Source organism: Eubalaena glacialis, chromosome 3 (assembly GCF_028564815.1).
Source record: "Eubalaena glacialis isolate mEubGla1 chromosome 3, mEubGla1.1.hap2.+ XY, whole genome shotgun sequence".
Classification (NCBI taxonomy): Eukaryota; Metazoa; Chordata; class Mammalia; order Artiodactyla; family Balaenidae; genus Eubalaena; species Eubalaena glacialis.
The window spans coordinates 78,085,270-78,105,802 of NC_083718.1; the positions used below are offsets into that span (position 1 = coordinate 78,085,270).

The 20,533-nt window shown below is 39.2% G+C and overlaps 1 protein-coding gene across 1 annotated transcript; it reads left to right on the plus strand.

The window, feature by feature from the left end:
- Positions 1 to 15,157: 15,157 nt before the first annotated feature.
- Positions 15,158 to 19,044, plus strand: LOC133087027 (olfactory receptor 10J3-like). Its single transcript, XM_061183798.1, has 2 exons — positions 15,158 to 15,255; positions 18,075 to 19,044. Exons 1-2 carry the CDS (start codon positions 15,158 to 15,160, stop codon positions 19,042 to 19,044), a joined length of 1,068 nt encoding a protein of 355 aa, XP_061039781.1.
- Positions 19,045 to 20,533: the final 1,489 nt, after the last annotated feature.

Below are 20,533 nucleotides of genomic sequence, written 5' to 3' on the forward strand. Positions count from 1 at the left end.
ACAAGGGACAGCAGAAAAAGAGTTTGAGGCTCTATCCCAGGGGCCTGATTAGGAACTTGGGCAATTAGTAGAACAAAATTCTGCCTTTGGTTACTGACTCACAAGAGCAGCTTGCATTGTAGAAACTGAAATATGTTTTGTTAAAAAACCATTGAACCCAGAAGGAACATGCAAAATAAAATACATGTCAATAATTCTGTGCCTGAGGATTATTCCTTCTTTTAATGAAGCAGCAAATATTAATGAACATCTACTTGCGCTCCATGTAGTATGCTGAATATTGGAGGTACAAGCATGACAAAAACAGTCATGGTGTTTGCTCTCATAGAGCTTATCAAGGGGGGAGGCATATAGAGCTGTAGCTAATACATTGGGTATCTTTGTGCAAATTAGAAAAAAAAAGCCTCTTTTGGGTAGATGCAGCCCATGTGCACACCTCTTGATGAGTAGACAGTATATTTTTGTAATTTGTAAAAGAGCATCTCTTCAATGGATGGATGGAGCTCCATACCAGGATATATGACTTGTCAAGTGAACTGTGGGCTGCATTTTATCCTTCACTCTCCCTCTTGATTAGGTATGCCTGTTCAGTGCTTAGCCTGCACACTAGGCAGGTTTCAAACAAATAGTCTCAGAAATAAATACATTATTATAAACAAAAATAAATGCTATAAGGAAAAATGCACGGTCTTATGAGAGCATATAATAAAGGAGGGCAAGTTTTGCTAGTCTGGGGAGTCTTGCAGTATTTTTCAGAGGATTGATGTTTGAGCTGGAATCTTTAAGATGAGTATGGGTCAACTAGGTGAAGTTAGGGAAGAGAATTTAAGGCAGAAAGAAAAACATGAGGGAAGGACTTGATAGATTCATGATAATAACTCATTCCAAGAACTGAAAGAAAGATAAATTGTGCACAGAGAATCTGAGGGAGAGATGAAGTTAGAAGGTAATGGGGAGGAGATTGTGCAGGGTTTCGTACCACTTCAAGCTTATTGTGAGGCTGACGTGGAGCCAGGCAACGCTTTGAAGGAGGTGAATAGCACCATCAGATGTGCATTTCCAAATGTCTGGTTGAAATGTGGAAAATAAATTAGAGAAGAGTAAGTTTAGAAGCGGAAGGGTCAATTAGGAGGCTGCTGAGGTTTTCTAGTGGAAACATAGGAGCTAGAACTTGGGAGGCAGACACGGAGATGCTTTAGCTTGCTGAGACACACAAGACCAATTCACGATAGGCATCCTAGGTCCCATGGTCCAGTGACCTGCCTTTATCAGGACTCAGAAGTGATTCGGGAGTCATTTCTCAGAAGAATGCTAATCTAGAGAAACAAAGTATGGCTTTTTATAGAAGTCTGAGGAATCTGAACTGTGATCCTCTTGTTGGAGTCTGACAGAATCTTGACTTAGTTCACCATCATGGAGAATCATCACAGCCTCTCACCTAGTTCTCTAACTAGAACCCTTGAATGAGAGGGTAGCCATGTCCCCTTGAGGGCAGACTCTGTGGTACTGCCACAAATAAATATTGTATACACATATATCTCAATCTCTATAAAAAATTGACTCTCTTTGAGTACATTGTATCCTTGGGGTCATAAGGCTTTAGTGGTAGAGTTGCTTGCACTATATCTTGGACCAACTTTGGAGCCTTCTCTTGTTCTAGGCCCGCTCAAAATTGACAGCATCATGGCTTACTCAGAAAATGGGTTGAAGTAGCAGATGTGCAATATGTTGCCAAGCATGTCTATTTAATAATATATTTGGAAGTGGGGAAATAAACCAGATTGTGTTTGGGAATCAATGGCCCTACTGTGAAATGAATTCAGGCCTGAATTCCATTTTTTACTTGACTTTCCATGCTAAACTGTGTTTGCTATGGAGGGGATAACGTCAGTTCAGAGACAGTGGCCAGTATTCTCCCCAAAATATATCCCTTATATTCAGTCATCCTGGCAAATAGATGCAGGTTCCTTTAGGGAAAGCTACAGAGTGATGAAAACTTATTTTATAAATACATTCAAAGAATTAAAGGAAACTATGTTCAAAGAATTAAAAGAAAAATATGGTAGTGAGTCCAGAAGTAGTAAATCTCAAAAGAGAAGTAGAAGCCATAAAAAAGAAGCAACTGCAAATTTGAGAGATGAAGACTATAATAACTGAAATGATGATATAAACAGCAGATTTGAGATGGCAGAAGCAGGATCAGTGAACTTGAAAATCAATCAATAGAAATTATCCAATCTGAAGAACAGAAAAACAGAAGAATGAAGAAAGATGAAGAACCTCAGAGACCTGTAAAAAAAAAAAAAAAAAGTAAACTTTTCAACACAGGTGTAGTAGGATTCTCAGAAAAAGAGGAATAAAAGGGCAGAACAAATTTGAATGTATAATGACTAAAAACTCAAATTTTATGAAAAACGTTAACTTAATAGACTCAGTAAGCTCAAGAAATCTTAAGGTAAATGCAAAGAGAATTATATGTAGACACTTCAAACTGCTGAAAGCCAAATACAAAGATAAAATCTTGGGCTCCCCTGGTGGCTCAGTGGTTGAGAATCTGCCTGCTAATGCAGGGGACACGGGTTCGAGCCCTGGTCTGGGAAGATCCCACATGCCACGGAGCAGCTAGGCCCGTGAGCCACAACTACTGAGCCTGCACGTCTGGAGCCTATGCTCCGCAACAAGAGAGGCTGCGATAGTGAGAGGCCCGCGCACCGCGATGAAGAGTGACCCCCACTTGCCACAACTAGAGAAAGCTCTCGCACAGAAACGAAGACCCAACACAGCCAAAAATAAAAAAAATTAAAAAAAAAGCATCAGCCTCAAATCCAACCCATTCCTTAAAAAAAAAAAAAAGAAAAAAGAAAAAATCTTGAAAACAACCAGAGAAAATTGACTCATCATATACATTTCTAACAAAAAATTCTATCTAGCAACAATATCCTTCAAAAATGAAGGCAAAATAAAGGTGAACTCAGGTAAACAAAGATTGACATTATTTGTTGCTAGCAGACTTACTATACAAGAAATACAGGAGGAAGTTCTTCAAGCTGAAAGGAAATGACAATTGACAGTAACTCATATCCACAGGGAAGAACAAAGAAAACCGGAAATGCTACCTATGTAACATGTAGGTAATTATAAAGGACTGTATGTATGTGTGTGTCTGTTTATATATCTGCATTTCTATTTTCTTCTTTTAGTTTCTTTTTAAAAAACATAACATTGTTTAAAACAGTTATATAATTATAATACTGTATTTTTGGAATTATAAAAAATAAAGACATAATGCATATGACAATAATAGCACAAAGGAGAGAGAGGAGGAAATGGAGTCATACTGAAGTTAAATTGCTATACGTCTTTGAAATCAAATCAGTATTAACCTAAACTAGATTGTGATAATTTAAATATGCATAGAACAGTCGCTAAAACATTTAACTATAACATCAACAGAGGAATTAATATGGTACAATAAAAATATTTTAACAGAAAAGGTAGTAAAAGGAAACAAGAATGAAAAAGACATGAAACATAGAAAACAAATAGCAAAATGGAAGACATTAATTCAGTCATATCATTAATTACATTAAAAGTGAATGCATTAAATCCTCTGATTAAAGGGGAAAATTGTCATATTGTATTTAAAAAAGCAAGATCCAACTATGTGCTGTCTATAGGAGATACACTTTAGAATCAAAGACACAAATACTTGAAAGTAAAAGCTTGTGAATGGACCTATCATGCAAACAGTAGCCATAAGAGAGCTAAAGTGGCTATGTTAATTTCAAACAACATAGACTTTCAGATAAGGGATATTGCAAGAGACAGAGAAGTATATTTAATTATGATAAAAGGTCAATATGTTAGGAAGATATGAAATTATAAATGTATACCTGACAAAAGAGCCCCAAAATCCATGAAGCAAAAATGACAGAATGAAAAGGAGAGATAGGTAATTCAACAATTATAGTTGGAGAACTCAATAATTCAATTTCAGTACTTTATGGAACAACTAGACAGAGAATCTGTAAAGATATAGAATACTTGAACAACAGTCATTAACCAGCTTGATCTAACTGACATTTATGTAAAACTCCCTACAAAAAGATCAGAATACATCTTCTTTTCAAGAGTATATAGAACATTCTCCAGACTAGACTGTATATCAGGCCACAAAAGACCTCAAAATTTTTTTAAAAATTGAAATCTTCTTTGGCTGATATTAACATAAAACAATTACTTTCTTTTAGTTATTGTTTATATTGTATTTTTTTTATTCTTTTGTTTTCAATCATTCTGTATCCTGATAATTAAGGTATGCTTCTTGTTAACAAAACTTTGTTTTCCTATCCATCTGACAATCTATGTCTACTAATTGGATTATTATTTTACATTTAATGAAATTTACATTTTAAATTTAATGAAATTACTGATATATTTGAGTTTAAATATACCATGTTAGGATTCACATTCTTTTTTCCCAGTTTTTTTGTGTGAGTACCTTTCCTCTCATCTTTTTGTTTTATTTTGGAGTAATCAAGCATTTTTATTAATTTTTGCCTTTTTCATTTGTTACCTTTACATCATTTTAATGGTTATTTTAGAATTACATTTCAAGGACAATGCAAAGACTATATGAAGCCTTAATTTAATTTATTACCATTTTCATGTTATTGTTGTATATTTTAACTCTATAAATATTTAAAAATTCATAACACATTAATTTATTATTGTATAATATTAAGTACAATACTAATTTATACTTGCCCATGCATTTATCTTTTCTGTTATTTTTATTTTTTTATTTTTATTTTTTTTAACATCTTTATTGGAATATAATTGCTTTACAATGGTGTGTTAGTTTCTGCTTTATAACAAAGTGAATCAGTTATACATATACATATGTTCCCATATCTCTTCCCTCTTGTGTCTCCCTCCCTCCCAACCTCCCCATCCCACCCCTCCAGGTGGTCACAAAGCACAGAGCTGATCTCCCTGTGCTATGCGGTTGCTTCCCACTAGCTATCTATTTTACATTTGGTAGTGTATATATGTCCATGCCACTCTATCACCCTGTCACATCTTACCCTTCCCCCTCCCCATATCCTCAAGTCCATTCTCTAGTAGATCTGTGTCTTTATTCCTGTCTTGCCACTAGGTTCTTCATGACCTTTTTTTTTTTTTTCCCCTTAGACTCCATATATATGTGTTAGCATACTGTATTCGTTTTTCTCTTTCTGACTTACTTCACTCTGTATGACAGACTCTAACTCCATCCACCTCATTACAAATAACTCCATTTCGTTTCTTTTTATGGCTGAGTAATATTCTATTGTATATATGTGCCACATCTTCTTTATCCATTCATCCGATGATGGACACTTAGGTTGCTTCCATGTCCTGGCTATTGTAAATAGACCTGCATTGAACATTGTGGTACATGACTCTTTTTGAATTATGGTTTTCTCAGGGCATATGCCCAATAGTGGGATTGCTGGGTGGTATGGTAGTTCTATTTTCTGTTTTTTAAGGAACCTCCATACTGTTCTCCATAATGGCTGCATCAGTTTACATTCCCACCAACAGTGCAAGAGTGTTCCCTTTTCTCCACACCCTCTCCAGCATTTATTGTTTCTAGATATTTTGATGATGGCCATTCTGACCGGTGTGAGATGATATCTCATTGTAGTTTTGATGTGCATTTCTCTAATGATTAATGATGTTGAGCATTCTTTCATGTGTTTGTTGGCAATCTGTATATCTTCGTTGGAGAAATGTCTATTTAGCTCTTCTGCCCATTTTTGCATTGGGTTGTTGTTTTTTTGATATTGAGCTGCATGAGCTGCTTGTAAATTCGGGAGATTAATCCTTTGTCAGTTGCTTCATTTGCAAATATTTTCTCCCATTCTGAGGGTTGTCTTTTGGTCTTGTTTATGGTTTCCTTTGCTGTGCAAAAGCTTTTAAGTTTCATTAGGTCCCATTTGTTTATTTTTGTATTTATTTCCATTTCTCTAGGAGCTGGGTCAAAAAGGATCTTGCTGTGATTTATGTCATAGAGTGTTCTGCCTATGTTTTCCTCTAAGAGTTTGATAGTGTCTGGCCTTACACTTAGGTCTTTAATCCATTTTGAGTTTATTTTTGTGTATGGTGTTAGACAGTGTTCTAATTTCATTCTTTTACATGTATCTGTCCAATTTTCCCAGCACCACTTATTGAAGAGGCTGTCTTTTCTCCACTGTATATGCTTGCCTCCTTTATCAAAGATAAGGTGACCATATGTGCGTGGGTTTATCTCTGGGCTTTCTATCCTGTTCCATTGATCTATATTTCTGTTTTTGTGCCAGTAACAAACTGTCTTGATTACTGTAGCTTTGTAGTATAGTCTGAAGTCAGGGAGCCTGATTCCTCCAGCTCTGTTTTTCTTTCTCAAGATTGCTTTGGCTATTCGGGGTCTTTTGTGTTTCCATACAAATTGTGAAATTTTTTGATCTAGTTCTGGGAAAAATGCCAGTGGTAACTTGATAGGGATTGCATTGAATCTGTAGATTGCTTTGGGTAGTAGAGTCATTTTCACAATATTGATTCTTCCAATCGAAGAACATGGTATATCTCTCCATCTATTTGTATCATCTTTAATTTCTTTCATCAGTGTCTTATAATTTTCTGCATACAGGTCTTTTGTCTCCTTAGGTAGGCTTATTCCTAGATATTTTATTATTTTTGTTGCAATGGTAAATGGGAGTGTTTTCTTAATTTCACTTTCAGATTTTTCATCATTAGTGTATAGGAATGCAAGAGATTTCTGTGCATTAATTTTGTATCCTGCTACTTTACCAAATTCATTGATTAGCTCTAGTAGTTTTCTGGTAGCACCTTTAGGATTCTCTATGTATAGTACCATGTCATCTGCAAACAGTGACAGCTTTACTTCTTCTTTTCCAATTTGGATCCCTTTTATTTCTTTTTCTTCTCAGATTGCTGTAGCTAAAGCTTCCAAAACTATGTTGAATAATAGTGGTGAGAGTGGGCAACCTTGTCTTGTTCCTGATCTTAGTGGAAATGGTTTCAGTTTTTCAACATTGAGGACGATGTTGGCTGTGGGTTTGTCATATATGGCCTTTATTATGTTGAGGAAAGTTCCCTCTATGCCTACTTTCTGCAGGGCTTTTATCATAAATGGGTGTTGAATTTTGTTGAAAGCTTTCTCTGCATCTACTGAGATGATCATATGGTTTTTCTCCTTCAATTTTTAATATGGTGTATCACGTTGATTGATTTGCATATATTGAAGAATCCTTGCATTCCTGGGATAAACCCCACTTGATCATGGTGTATGATCCTTTTAATGTGCTGTTGGATTCTGTTTGCTAGTATTTTGTTGAGGATTTTTGCATCTATGTTCATCAGTGATATTGGTCTGTAGTTTTCTTTCTTTGTGACATCTTTGCCTGGTTTTGGTATCAGGGTGATGGTGGACTCGTACAATGAGTTGGAGAGTGTTCCTCCCTCTGCAATATTTTGGGAGAGTTTGAGAAGGATAGGTGTTAGCTCTTCTCTAAATGTTTGATAGAATTCGCTTGTGAAGCCATCTGGTCCTGGGCTTTTGTTTGTTGGAAGATTTTTAATCACAGTTTCAATGTCAGTGCTTGTGATTGGTCTGTTCATATTTTCTATTTCTTCCTGGTTCAGTCTCGGCAGGTTGTGCATTTCTAAGAATTTGTCTATTTCTTCCAGGTTGTCCATTTTATTGGCATAGAGTTGCTTGTAGTAATCTCTCATGATCGTTTGTATTTCTGCAGTGTCAGTTGTTACCTCTCCTTTTTCATTTCTAATTCTGTTGATTTGAGTCTTCTCCCTTTTTCTCTTGATGAGTCTGGCTAATGGTTTATCAATTTTGTTTATCTTCTCAAAGAACCAGCTTTTAGTTTTATTGATCTTTGCTGTCGTTTCCTTCCTTTCTTTTTCATTTATTTCTGATCTGATCTTTATGACTTCTTGCCTTCTGCTAACTTTGGGTTTTTTGCTCTTCTTTCTCTAATTGCTTTAGGTGTAAGTTTAGGTTGTTTATTTGAGATGTTTCCTGTTTCTTAAGGTAGGATTGTATTGGTATAAACTTCCCTCTTAGAACTGCTTTTGCTGCATCCCATAGGTTTTCGGTCGTCGTGTCTCCATTGTCATTTGTTTCTAGGTATTTTTTGATTTCCTCTTTGATTTCTTCAGTGATCACTTCGTTATTAAGTAGTGTATTGTGTAGCCTCCATGTGTTTGTATGTTTTACAGATCTTTTCCTGTAATTGACATCTAGCCTCATAGCGTTGTGGTCGGAAAAGATACTTGATATGATTTCAATTTTTTTAAATTTACCAAGGCTTGATTTGTGACCCAAGATATGATCTATCCTGGAGAATGTTCCATGAGCACTTGAGAAAAATGTGTATTCTGTTGTTTTTGGGTGGAATGTCCTATAAATATCAATTAAGTCCATCTTGTTTAATGTATCATTTAAAGCTTGTGTTTCCTTATTCATTTTTATTTTGGATGATCTGTCCATTGGTGAAAGTGGGGTGTTAAAGTCCCCTACTATGATTGTGTTACTGTCAATTTCCCCTTTCATGGCTGTTAGTATTTGCCTTATGTATTGAGGTGCACCTATGTTGGGTGCATAAATATTTACAATTGTTATATCTTCCTCTTGGATCAATCCCTTGATCATTATGTAGTGTCCTTCTTTGTCTCTTGTAATAGTCTTTATTTTAAAGTCATTTTGTCTGATATGAGAACTGCTACTCCAGCTTTCTTTTGATTTCCATTTGCATGGAATATCTTTTTCCATCCCTTCACTTTCAGTCTGTATGTGTCCCTAGGTCTGAAGTGGGTCTCTTGTAGACAGCATATATATGGGTCTTGTTTTTGTATCCATTCAGCCAGTCTGTGTCTTTTGGTGGGAGCATTTAATCCATTTACATTTAAGGTAATTATCGATATGTATGTTCCTATTCCCATTTTCTTAAATGTTTTGGGTTTGTTATTGTAGGTGTTTTCCTTCTCTTGTGTTTCTTGCCTAGAGAAGTTCCTTTAGCATTTGTTGTAAAGCTGGTTTGGTGGTGCTGAACTCTCTCAGCTTTTGCTTGTCTGTAAAGGTTTTAATTTCTCCATCAAATCTGAATGAGATCCTTGCTGGGTAGAGTAATCTTGGTTGTAGGTTTTTCTCCTTCATCACTTTAAATATGTCCTGCCACTCCCTTCTGGTTTGCAGAGTTTCTGCTGAAAGATCAGCTGTTAATCTTATGGGGATTCCCTTGTGTGTTATTTGTTGTTTTTCCCTTGCTGCTTTTAGTATGTTTTCTTTATATTTAATTTTTGATAGTTTGATTAATATGTGTCTTGGCATGTTTCTCCTTGGATTTATCCTGTATGGGACTCTCTGTGCTTCCAGGACTTGATTAACTATTTCCTTTCCCATATTAGGGAAGTTTTCAACTATAATCTCTTCAAATATTTTCTCAATCCCTTTCTTTTTCTCTTCTTCTTCTGGGACCCCTAAAATTTGTATGTTGGTGCGTTTAATATTGTCCCAGAGGTCTCTGAGACTGTCCTCAGTTCTTTTCATTCTTTTTTCTTTATTCTGCTCTGCAGTAGTTATTTTCACTATTTTATCTTCCAGGTCACTTATCCGTTCTTCTGCCTCAGTTATTCTGCTATTGATCCCTTCTAGAGTATTTTTAATATCACTTATTGTGTTGTTCATCGTTGCTTGTTTACTCTTTAGTTCTTCTAGGTCCTTGTTAAATGTTTCTTACATTTTGTCTATTCTATTTCTAAGATTTTGGATCATCTTTACTGTCATTATTCTGAATTCTTTTTCAGGTAGACTGCCTATTTCCTCTTCATTTGTTAGGTCTGGTGTGTTTTGACCCTGCTCCTTCACCTGCTGTGTTTTCCTGTCTTCTCATTTTGCTTGTCTTACTGTGCTTGGGGGTCTCCTTTTCACAGGCTGCAGGTTCGTAGTTCCTGTTGTTTTTGGTGTCTGTCCCCAGTGGCTAAGTTTGGTTCAGTGGGTTGTGTAGGTTTCCTGGTAGAGGGGACTAGTGCCTGTGTTCTGGTGGATGAGGCTGGATCTTGTCTTTCTGGTGGGCAGGTCCACATCTGGTGGTGTGTTTTGGGGTGTCTGTGGCCTTATTATGATTTTAGGCAGCCTCTCTGCTAATGGATGGGGCTGTGTTCCTGTCTTGCTAGTTGTTTGGCATAGGGTGTCCAGCACTGTAGCTTGCTGGTCATTGTGTGAAGCTGGGTCTTGGTTTTGAGATGGAGATCTCTGGGAGATTTTTGCCGTTTGGTATTACGTGGAGCTGGGAGGTCTCTTGTGGACCAGTGTCCTGAAGTTGGCTCTCTCACCTCAGAGGCACAGCCCTGATGCCTGGTTGGGGCACCAAGAGCCTTTCATCCACACGGCTCAGAATGAAAGGGAGAAAAAATAGAAAGAAAGAAAGAGGATAAAATAAAATAAAATAAAGTAAGATAAAATAAGATAAAGTTATTAAAATAAAAAATAGTTATTAAGAAAAAAAATGTTTAAAGTAAAACAAAAAAACGGACGGACAGAACCCTAGGACAAATGGTGAAAGCAAATCTATACAGACAAAATCTCATACAGGAGCATACACATACACACTCTCAAAAAGAGGAAAAGGGGAAAAAATAATATATCTTGCTCCCAAAGTCCACCTCCTCAATTTGGGATGATTCGTTGTCTATTCAGGTATTCCACAGATGCAGGTACATCAAGTTGAATGCGGAGCTTTAATCCGCTGCTCCTGAGGCTGCTGGGAGAAATTTCCCTTTCTCTTCTTTGTTCGCACAGCTCCCTGGGTTCAGCTTTGGATTTGTCCCCGCCTCTGCGTGTAGGTCGCCTGAGGGCATCTGTTCTTCGCTCAGACAAGAGGGGGTTAAAGGAGCAGCTGCTTTGGGGGCTCTGGCTCGCTCAGGCCGGGAGGAGGGAGGGGTATGGATGCGGGGCGAGCCTGCAGCGGCAGAGGCCACCGTGATGTTGCAGCAGCCTGAGACGTGCCGTGCGTTCTCCCGGGGAAGTTGTCCCTGGATCACGGGACCCTGGCAGTAGCGGGCTGCACAGGCTCCCGGGAGGGGAGGTGTGGATAGTGACCTGTGCTTGCACACAGGCTTCTTGGTGGCAGCAGCAGCAGCCTTAGCATCTCATGCCCGTCTCTGGGGTCCGCGCTGATAGCCGCGGCTCGTGCCCATCTCTGGAGCTCGTTTAGGCGGCGCTCTGGATCCCCTCTCCTCGCGCACCAGGAAACAAAGAGGCAAGAAAAAGTCTCTTGCCTCTTCGGCAGGTCCAGACCTTTTCCCGGACTCCCTCCCCGCCAGCTGTGGCGCACTAACCCCTTCAGGCTGTGTTCACACCGCCAACCCCAGTCCTCTCGCTGGGATCCGACCGAAGCCCGAGCCTCAGCTCCCAGCCCCCGCCCGCCCCAGCGGGCGAGCAGACAAGCCTCTCGGGCTGGTGAGTGCTGGTTGGCACCGATCCTCGTGCGGGAATCTCTCCGCTTTGCCCTCTGCACCCCTGTTGCTGCGCTATCCTCTGTGGATCCGAATATTCCCCCCTCCGCCACCCGCAGTCTCCGCCCGCGAAGGGGCTTCCTAGTGTGTGGAAACCTTTCCTCCTTCACAGCTCCCTCCCACTGGTGCAGGTCCCGTCCCTATTCTTTGTCTCTGTTTTTTCTTTTTTCTTTTGCCCTACCCAGGTACTTGGGGAGTTTCTTGCCTTTTGGGAGGTCTGAGGTCTTCTGCCAGCGTTCAGTAGGTGTTCTATAGGAGCAGTTCCACATGTAGATGTATTTCTGATGTATCTGTGGGGAGGAAGGTGATCTCCACATCTTACTCTTCCGCCATCTTCTCCTCTCTCTTTTTCTGTTATTTTTAAATTCATTTTGGTTTTTTTTTCATTTTTGTTTCCATCTAGGATGGACTTTCCTTCTACCTGAAGAACTCCTTTTGATATTTCCTTAATGCAGGTCTGATGGTGAATTCTCTCATTTTTTTCCATTTCTAAAAATGTCTTTGTTTTGCTTTTTTAGTGAGGGAGATTTTCCCTGAATATAGAATTCTAGTTTGGCAGTTATTTTCTTTCAGCACCCTGAAGATGCCATTCCACTGACTTGTGTTTTCCATTATCGCTACCAAGAAGTCATTTAATAGTCTTATTGTTATTCCTTGAAAATAATGTATCTTTTTTCCTCTAGCTACTGTAAAGACTTTTTATCTTTATTTTTTTAGTTGTTTTACATGATATGCCTACATGCCTTTTGTGTGTAGGCGTATGTGTATATATCCTGTGTGTAATTCAGAGTGATTCTCGAATCTGTATCTGATGTTTTCCTCAGGTTTGGAAAACATATGGCTATGATTTCTTCATATATTGTGTCTGATACATTCTATCTGTCCTATCCATGTGCAACTCCAATTACACATATGCTAGACCTTTTAATTGGGTTTCTTATGCCTCAGGTACTCTTCCAAGCTTACACGGTTGTTGGCAGAATTAGTTCCTTGTGGTTATAGGACAGAGGTTTTGTTTTCTTACCAGCTGCCAACTGAGATTGCTCTGTTCCTAGAGGCTGTCCACATTGCTTGCCAAATGGCCTTCTTATAAGCCCTCTCAAAACATGGTAACTTATTTCTTCAGAGCCAGCAAGGAACCATCTCTTGTTCCTGTTTGCTGAGGTGAATTTTTATAGATGTATTATAAGCATGGGTGTGACATCCATCACCTTTGCTTTATTCTACTGTTCTTAGAGTAGAGGCAAGTAGTAGAGGCAAGTAGTAGTAGTAGTAGAGGCAAGTAGGCAAGTAGTAGTAGTAGAGGCAAGTCACAGTTCTGCCCACAGTCCAGAGGAGAGGATTGTATTATACATGGGTATGACTCATTGAGGGTCACCTTAGGTGCATTTGCTACAATCTATTTATCTTAAAGTTGTATCTGATAATTTTAATACAGTGATTTTTTTTATGGGTCTGTTTCTGTTGAGTGCTTTTTTTTTTTTTTTTTTTCTTGATCTTTAGCCTTTTGGTCTTTTCTCCTGGTATGTTTGTTGTATTTTTATCACATCCTGGACACTCTATATTATTTATAGATGTAAAAACCATTATACAGCTTGCAGGCTGTGCAAAAACCACTGGTGGGCTCATGGGCCAGTAGGCTGTAGTTTGCCTACCTCTGTTATAAATGAAAAAAAATTGTAAATTGTAAAAATAAATTGAAGCTGTACATTATATTATCTTCCTCTAGAAAAGGTTTTATTTTATCTTCTGTTGGGTAGTTAGTCTAAAGGCAAGAGCAAATTAATACAAATAGAGATTAAGTAAAATTGAGCTGGATTCAGTGTTTGTGAGGGTTAACTTATTTCCACTTTACCCTTTGCCTAGGGTATAGCCCTTAAGCATATGGAGACTGCCATTTTTTCAGTCTTTTGACCAAAGAATACAGACAACAAGTTACAGTTCCTCAAGGAAACTACAAAGAATTGGGTGTCAGGCTAACATTTCCACATATCTTTTCTTTCTTTCTTTCTGGAATCTTTGCCCCTCAACTCTTCTCTTACTTAGGAGCTGTATCTACATCTTACAGTCTTTATAACATCATTCTAGGGATGGAGGAGAACTAGTTCTTTCCTTCAACTTTATAGGAATAGGAAGGGTAGCAGGGTGGAAGGAGCCCTGGTAATGGGCAGGGCAACTCTTTCCTCCAAAACATTAATCTCAGGATTAGGAAATGAGCTGCCTGAGTAATAAGGTCTCCAAGTATTCTGCTGTTTGGATTGTGTCTTCTGATATTGATCACTTGGGAGCAGTCAGTGCTGTTTTGGGAAGGAGACCCAGGAGTCTGGAACAGACAATTTGCACCTTATAAAGAAACCTCAAGCTGGAGTTACTGCTTTGTGACTCAATGAGGAGCTTCTTCCAGGAGGAGGGGCTGTGAGAATCTAGAGGAAATTAATGTGACTTTGTCCTTCACTTCTAATCTCAGACACTGGAAGACTGGGATAGGCATTGTTTCCTTCCTGTCCAGTTCTTTTATATATTGCATCCAAGAGGTATCTAAAGATTTGCCAGTGAAGGGGAAATTCCTATTAAACCATAGCTCTGCTCAGTAAGACATTAGTGACCTTAAGATTTAAAAAAAAAAAATGTAGACTATTTGCTAAAATAGCAAATTTTTACAATGTGGTCTAAATTTAAATAACTGATAGGTTTTAAATAATTATCAGGAAAGGCACTGATAATGATCAGAGAAACATTTCATAACTATTCATAAAAATCCATATCTAATTTGCAGGCAAATTCCCAGAGTGGGGGGTATGACTCTCAGGAATGAATACAGCTCTCTAGAAGACCCAAGAATTAGGCCACTTGGTGAGTTTCACTTCCTGATATGCCAGAATGTTTATTATAGTATATATTCAGTTATCACACAGCCAGTGATAAGTCTATACAAGGAGGAACATGATCTCTCCTAGAGAATATTGTGATTTCTATGATTTTGGAAATGTGGATGTGTAAACTAACATAGAAAAGAGGGACATAAGACTTCAAAGGCCTGTAATTGGGTCCTTTACAAAAGGCTGTTCAAAAATCTAAGCTCCATGAGGACAAAGACAATTCCTTGGTCATCTTTGTTGTCCTAGTATTAGCACAGTACTTATACTTTGTGACTATTCAACACATTGAACTATTGAAAAAATGGTTTTGTTTGGATTTGAAGCAAAATTTTACTATTCACAGGAAACAAACAAACAAACAAAAAAACAGAATGATGAGATAAATAAGCTCTCTTCACTGGAGGAAAAATGTAAATAGTATATTCATCCATGATGAAGTCACGGGCAGGCTTTGTTTCACTTTTTTTTTGGTGGGGGGATCATTTATTTGAAAGAAATAAGAGGTAGTAAAAATTCCAAAGTCAAAGACATTATATGAATTTTGCGGTTTCTGTCCATCTGTACTCTCACTATTTTTTGGTCTCTCATGTTTCCTTCCTACACCCTAAATGAGTAATCCTACCCTTGCCAATGTTTTTCATTTCCCCATCCCACTCTGCACCCCTTTACTGATTGTCCTGTCTGTTAGAGTCTCCCACATGATGGTGCTGGGGTACAGTTTTTTAGGGTGTCAACAGTTAGAGCTGATTAATGGTCTGGAGGAGGAGGGAAACAGAAATACTGTAGGCTACCAGCATGAGTAAGATCTTCTGGCCAAGAAAGTGGAATTAAGTTATAAGAATAATGTGGATGGGGGCTTCCCTGGTGGTGCATTGGTTGAGGATCCGCCTACCAATGCAGGGGACATGGGTTCGAGCCTTGGTCCGGGAAGATCCCACATGCCGCGGAGCAACTAAGTGCGTGCGCCACAACTACTAAGACTGCACTCTAGGGCCTGCGTGCCACAACTGCTGAAACCCGCGTGCCTAGTGCTCGTGCTCCACAACAAGAGAAGCCACTGCAATGACAAGCCCGTGCACCACAACGAAGAGTGGCCCCCACTTGACACTAGAGAGAGCCTGCATGCAGCGACAAAAGCCCAAAACAGCCAAAAATAAATAAATAAAATTAAAAAAAAAATCAGTCACAGGACTAGAAGGGACTGAGGAGACTATGCTAACTCCATTAAAAAAAAGAAAAAAAAGAATAACCTGGATGACTTTCAAATCAAGTGTGCAAGTATAATGAAAACTGTGATTTTATAGTGGTGGATTCCAAACTATTACTTATAATCCAGAAATGCAATCTAGAAGTCACTGAAGATTAGTCTTAGATATATTAGCTGGGTGGGCTGCTGTGATCTAAGGGAGAAGTAAAATGTTGGGCATCTTCAAGAAGGGGATTAGAAGCAAAAATGAAAGTCTTATTCTACCTGATTCATACCTGTGTTGATATAGTACATGTAGCAGTGCATTGTTCTGATCAATGTACCTCAAGAAAGATTTTTAAAGAGCATGAAAAAGTCCATATGAACAATTGGAAGGGAAATGATAAAATTTATAAAATCAAGGCTAGGATAATCACAGGCTTCTTTACACATCCTAGAATGCTAGGCTGAAGCCTGTCTATCTCCTCCTGCTTCTCTTAAATATTTAAACTGGTTCATATGTGGAAAACAAAAAGAAGTACTAGGGAATTCCCTGGTGGTCCAGTGGTTAGGACTCAGCACTTTCACTGCTAGGGGCCCAGGTTCAGTCCCTGGTTGGGGAGCTAAGATCTGTGCAGCGTGACCAAAAAAAAAAAAAAAAAAAAGAAGAAGAAGAAGAAGTACAAATAAAACTACTATTTATTAAGGGCTTCCTATGTATCAAGTGCGTGTCAAACTCTTCAAATACATTAACCCATGTAATACTTATGGCAACTCTGTGGAGTATTACTATATTCAATTTATAAATGAGTTTAAATATTATGCTTAAAACTTAGAGGGGCTACTGAAGGAATTTATGAAAGAAGTCTCCATTAGCAGACTTTTTTTTTAAAAGAATGTTATGTTAGCATACGGTATTTGTTTTTCTCTTTCTGACTGATGAACCTAGGGGCAGGACCCGAATAAAGACACAGATGTAGAGAATGGACTTGAGGACACAGGGAAGGGGAAGGGGAAGCTGGGACGAAGTGAGAGAGTAACATTGACATATATACACTATCAAATGTAAAATAGATAGCTAGTGGGAAGCAGCTGCATAGCACAGGGAGATCAGCTCAGTGCTTTGCAACCACCAAGGAAGGTGGGAGGGAGACGCAAGAGGGAGGGGATATGGGGATATACGTATGCATATAGCTGATTCACTTTGTTATACAGCAGAAACTAACACAGCATTGTAAAGCAATTATACTCCAATAAAGATGTTAAAGGAAAAAAAAGAAAAATAAAAGAATGTTATGACAACATTCTGAAGGAAGACTTGGACTAAGGTCAACTGAAATGAGGGGGATTAGTTAGGAGACCATTGCGGTCATCATAGAGAATGATGATGGTGGTTGGAAGTTGGATGTTGGTAGAAAATATGGAGAGGAGGGGACAGAGTGGAGAGAATTTCAGGAAGCACTGTCTTCAGGATGGAAAAGGGAAGGGAGATAGTTAGGATGGTTCTCAGCTTCCTGAATGGAGGTAATAGTTAAACACGGTGGGTAATCAGGAGTAGATATGGGTTTAAGGGCAAGGTTAACTCTGTTCCAGTATAGTCTCCAATTCTGAGCTCACGTGGAATAAGCTCAATCCTCATCACAACTTGTAATATGCAAAATTAAAGTGAAAAACAGAACATCTGGCCCTTCACTGATTAAATGAGCTTTATCTTTGCTCTCACACTAGGAAAACCATTCCCTACTTGAAGTGACTTGAAGGGATATCCTCAGATTTATTCCAGCCTCTCTTCTGCCTTTGGCTAGAATTCAAGGAAATAAGCTAAATACCTGCATGGCCTTAGAATATATAGAAGTGCTCCCTTTTTGAGTCTTTCATGATCACAGTAGATTTTAGTGCAGGGCTTAGGGAAGTGAAGCCTAGGACCCTAGGGTTCTGGGGAGGAGAAGCCACTCTAGGACCTTCATGGGACATTTGATATTGACAGTGCATTTTGACAGTGTTGAAAGGTTATCAGCCTCAGGTATCTTTTTTCTTTCACTTAGGTTACTGTTCCTCACTGGATGCTTAGAGGGCTAAATCAAGAGTGTTGGAGGAGGAACTATAGAGCTGGGCTTCTTCCTGGACCTGGACTCACCTCTTCAATGGCTAGGTAATTATTTCTACAAATCTGCCTTTTGATGTGTCTGTACTTTCCTCCTCAGATCTATCTCTGCCATCAACCCCAGGGTCCTGGGGTAACACTTCCATAGTAACAAAGAAGAGGGTGGGGGGAAGGTGATGGCTCTGAGCAAGTGACCAACAGCTGAACACTGATGACCCTTGAGGTCTTGGGCATTGCTCAGAGGATGGACATACCCTTTACTGAAGGCCTTGGTCCAGCCTACTGTCTTTCATGATTAACTCATCACACATTTCTTTCCTTTGCCCAGCTCTTTTAAACCTAGACCTCCCTCATTGCTAAAGCCAAACTCCACTGCTGTGACTGAGTTCCTTTTTGAAGGTTTCCTCAGCTTTAGGTGGCAGCACAGGCTTGGTTTCTTTGTTCTCTTTCTAACTTTGTACCTGCTGACTCTCTTTGGCAGTGTCATTGTTGTGACTGTTATTCACCTGGACCGTCACCTCTATAATCCCATGTACTTTTTCCTGAGCATGCTGTCCATCTCTGAGACCTGCTACTCTGTGGCTATCATTCCCTGTATGCTTTCTGGCCCCCTGAGTCCTCATCAGCCCATTTCTATCCAAGGCTGTGCCACTCAACTCTTCTTCTGTCTCACCTTTGGTATCAATAACTGCTTCCTGCTCACAGCCATGGGGTATGATTGCTATGTGGCCATCTGTAACCCACTACAGTATTCAGTGATCATGGCTAAAGAGTCCTGTATCCAGTTGGCATCTGGGTCCCTGGGAATTGGGCTGGGTATGGCCATTGTCCAGGTAACATCTCTTTTTGGCCTGCCCTTCTGTGATGCCTTTGTCATCTCTCACTTCTTCTGTGACATGAGACCCCTGCTGAAGCTGACCTGCACAGACACCACTGTCAATGAGATCATCAACTTTGTTGTCAGTGTTTTTGTCCTTGTTCTACCCATGGGCCTGGTCTTCATCTCCTATGTCCTCATCATCTCCACCATCCTCAAGATTGTTTCAGCTGAGGGTCAGAAGAAGGCCTTTGCCACCTACGCCTCCCACCTCACAGTGATCATCATCCACTATGGCTGTGCCTCCGTCATTTACCTGAAGCCTAAGTCCCAGAGTTCCCTGGGGCAGGACAGACTCATCTCAGTGACCAACACTGTCATCACTCCTCTGCTGAACCCCGTCATGTACAGCCTGAGGAACAAGGAGGTCAAAGATGCTCTGTGCAGAGCCAGGGGCAAAAGCCCCTCTTCCTCTCAGTGAGGAGGTTGTTGAAGGCCTTTTCTTTCATTTTGTAAATATGTATTAATTTTAATGCTGTATCAATAATACCTTTAAGTATGGGATCAAGAAGAATAGACTAAATTGAATTGGGTGCTAAAACTGGAGGCTCCATTTGAGCTAGTCATGGTTCTCTGTGCCCTCCTTTAGAGAGGATAGAAAATGACTTGGCATACACTTAAGAATAGAGGGGAAAGATTTACCTGCCTGGGTCACTCATACCTATGTTCTGCTACACACCCATGCACACATCTACATATGCCCTGAGAATATATTGGGTTATACAACTCCAGTAAAGCACAAAATCCATCAAGGTTCTAAAAAGCTAATGAACAAAGTGTTTGGAAACCACCTCAGAAAAACCTCTGTTGTTGTTGTTAAGGGTGTGTGAGTAATTTATGCAAAATTTTAACAAATAAGTGTGGAGACACATGCATGTCCTTTTCTGTGGACGTTGAAGGCTTTCTTGTAATCTGTTTTTACTGCTTACTAATATCTCATCACAGCCTGAGGACTCTTCAGAAGGCCAAAAAAAAAAAAAAAAAAAAACCAACACTCTCCAAGTGGATAGAACTGCCCTAACTGACCGTTCCTGGAAATGTGGGAAAGCAAAAAATCATCAGCTACTAGCACACAGAGGTGGGTTGTCCATAGTCCCAAGATGCCTAGGTGAGAAAACTCCAATTTGGAAAGGAGAGCATGCTGAACAGTTCAATGCTTTTCATATCTCCAATGCAGGAGTGAAAGAGGATGGAGGCTGGAAGAAGCCAAGCAAAATCATAGTTCCTTCTGCAGGGTAGACCTAAATCTTTGAAATAGTGTTATAAATGTAAGCACTTTAACTACAACTTCTGAAATTATTTATTAATGAGCAGAAGTCTGAAGCTTGACTTAATGAAAAAATTTTCCAGTAAGTTCCTAAGCTGTCAGAGGTTAATCTTCAGAAATTTCTTCTTAGATACTCCCAACTTAAAACCTGAGTTAAAAAACAGTAGTTCGTGTTTGAGCATCACAGAAGGTGAAGGCATATGCCCAGATCCTCTCTCCCTCATCCTTCCACTCCACTCTGGCCTTCTATACTGAAGAACAGGTATAACCTGAGTTTCAAACCCAGTTCTTGCAGTCTCCAGAATCCAGCTGATCCCATGGGGTGATGCTGCAGAGGCAAGATTTCACTTGTAAGAGTGTCATGAAGTTAGCTGGGTGCTGAGGATAGGACAAGCCAGTGGAAATTAACAAATCTTCTAAGTCAAGTTAACATGTCTAGCTTTGCCAAGAAACACTGGCATGTGCTATCTGACCAGAGATAAAAGATATCTTTGCCTTTGTGACCAGATTTCTAGAAAAGATAGAGTCAGTTTATTTCTGTTAGGATAGGCAAAAAAGTTAAAAAAAAATTTTTTTTTTTTTGCGTTGTGTTCTGCTTAGTCTAGATAAAGCTGTTAGGTAAAGGTCTGATGACCAGTGTCAG

Bases quoted from the DNA above. Each gene is read 5' to 3' on its own strand.
- LOC133087027 (XM_061183798.1), top strand. From the start codon at position 15,158: ATGGTGCTGGGGTACAGTTTTTTAGGGTGTCAACAGTTAGAGCTGATT. The intron at 15,256-18,074 runs GTAAGATCTTCT...TCCTTTGCCCAG, and splicing joins ACTGTAGGCTACCAGCATGA to CTCTTTTAAACCTAGACCTC.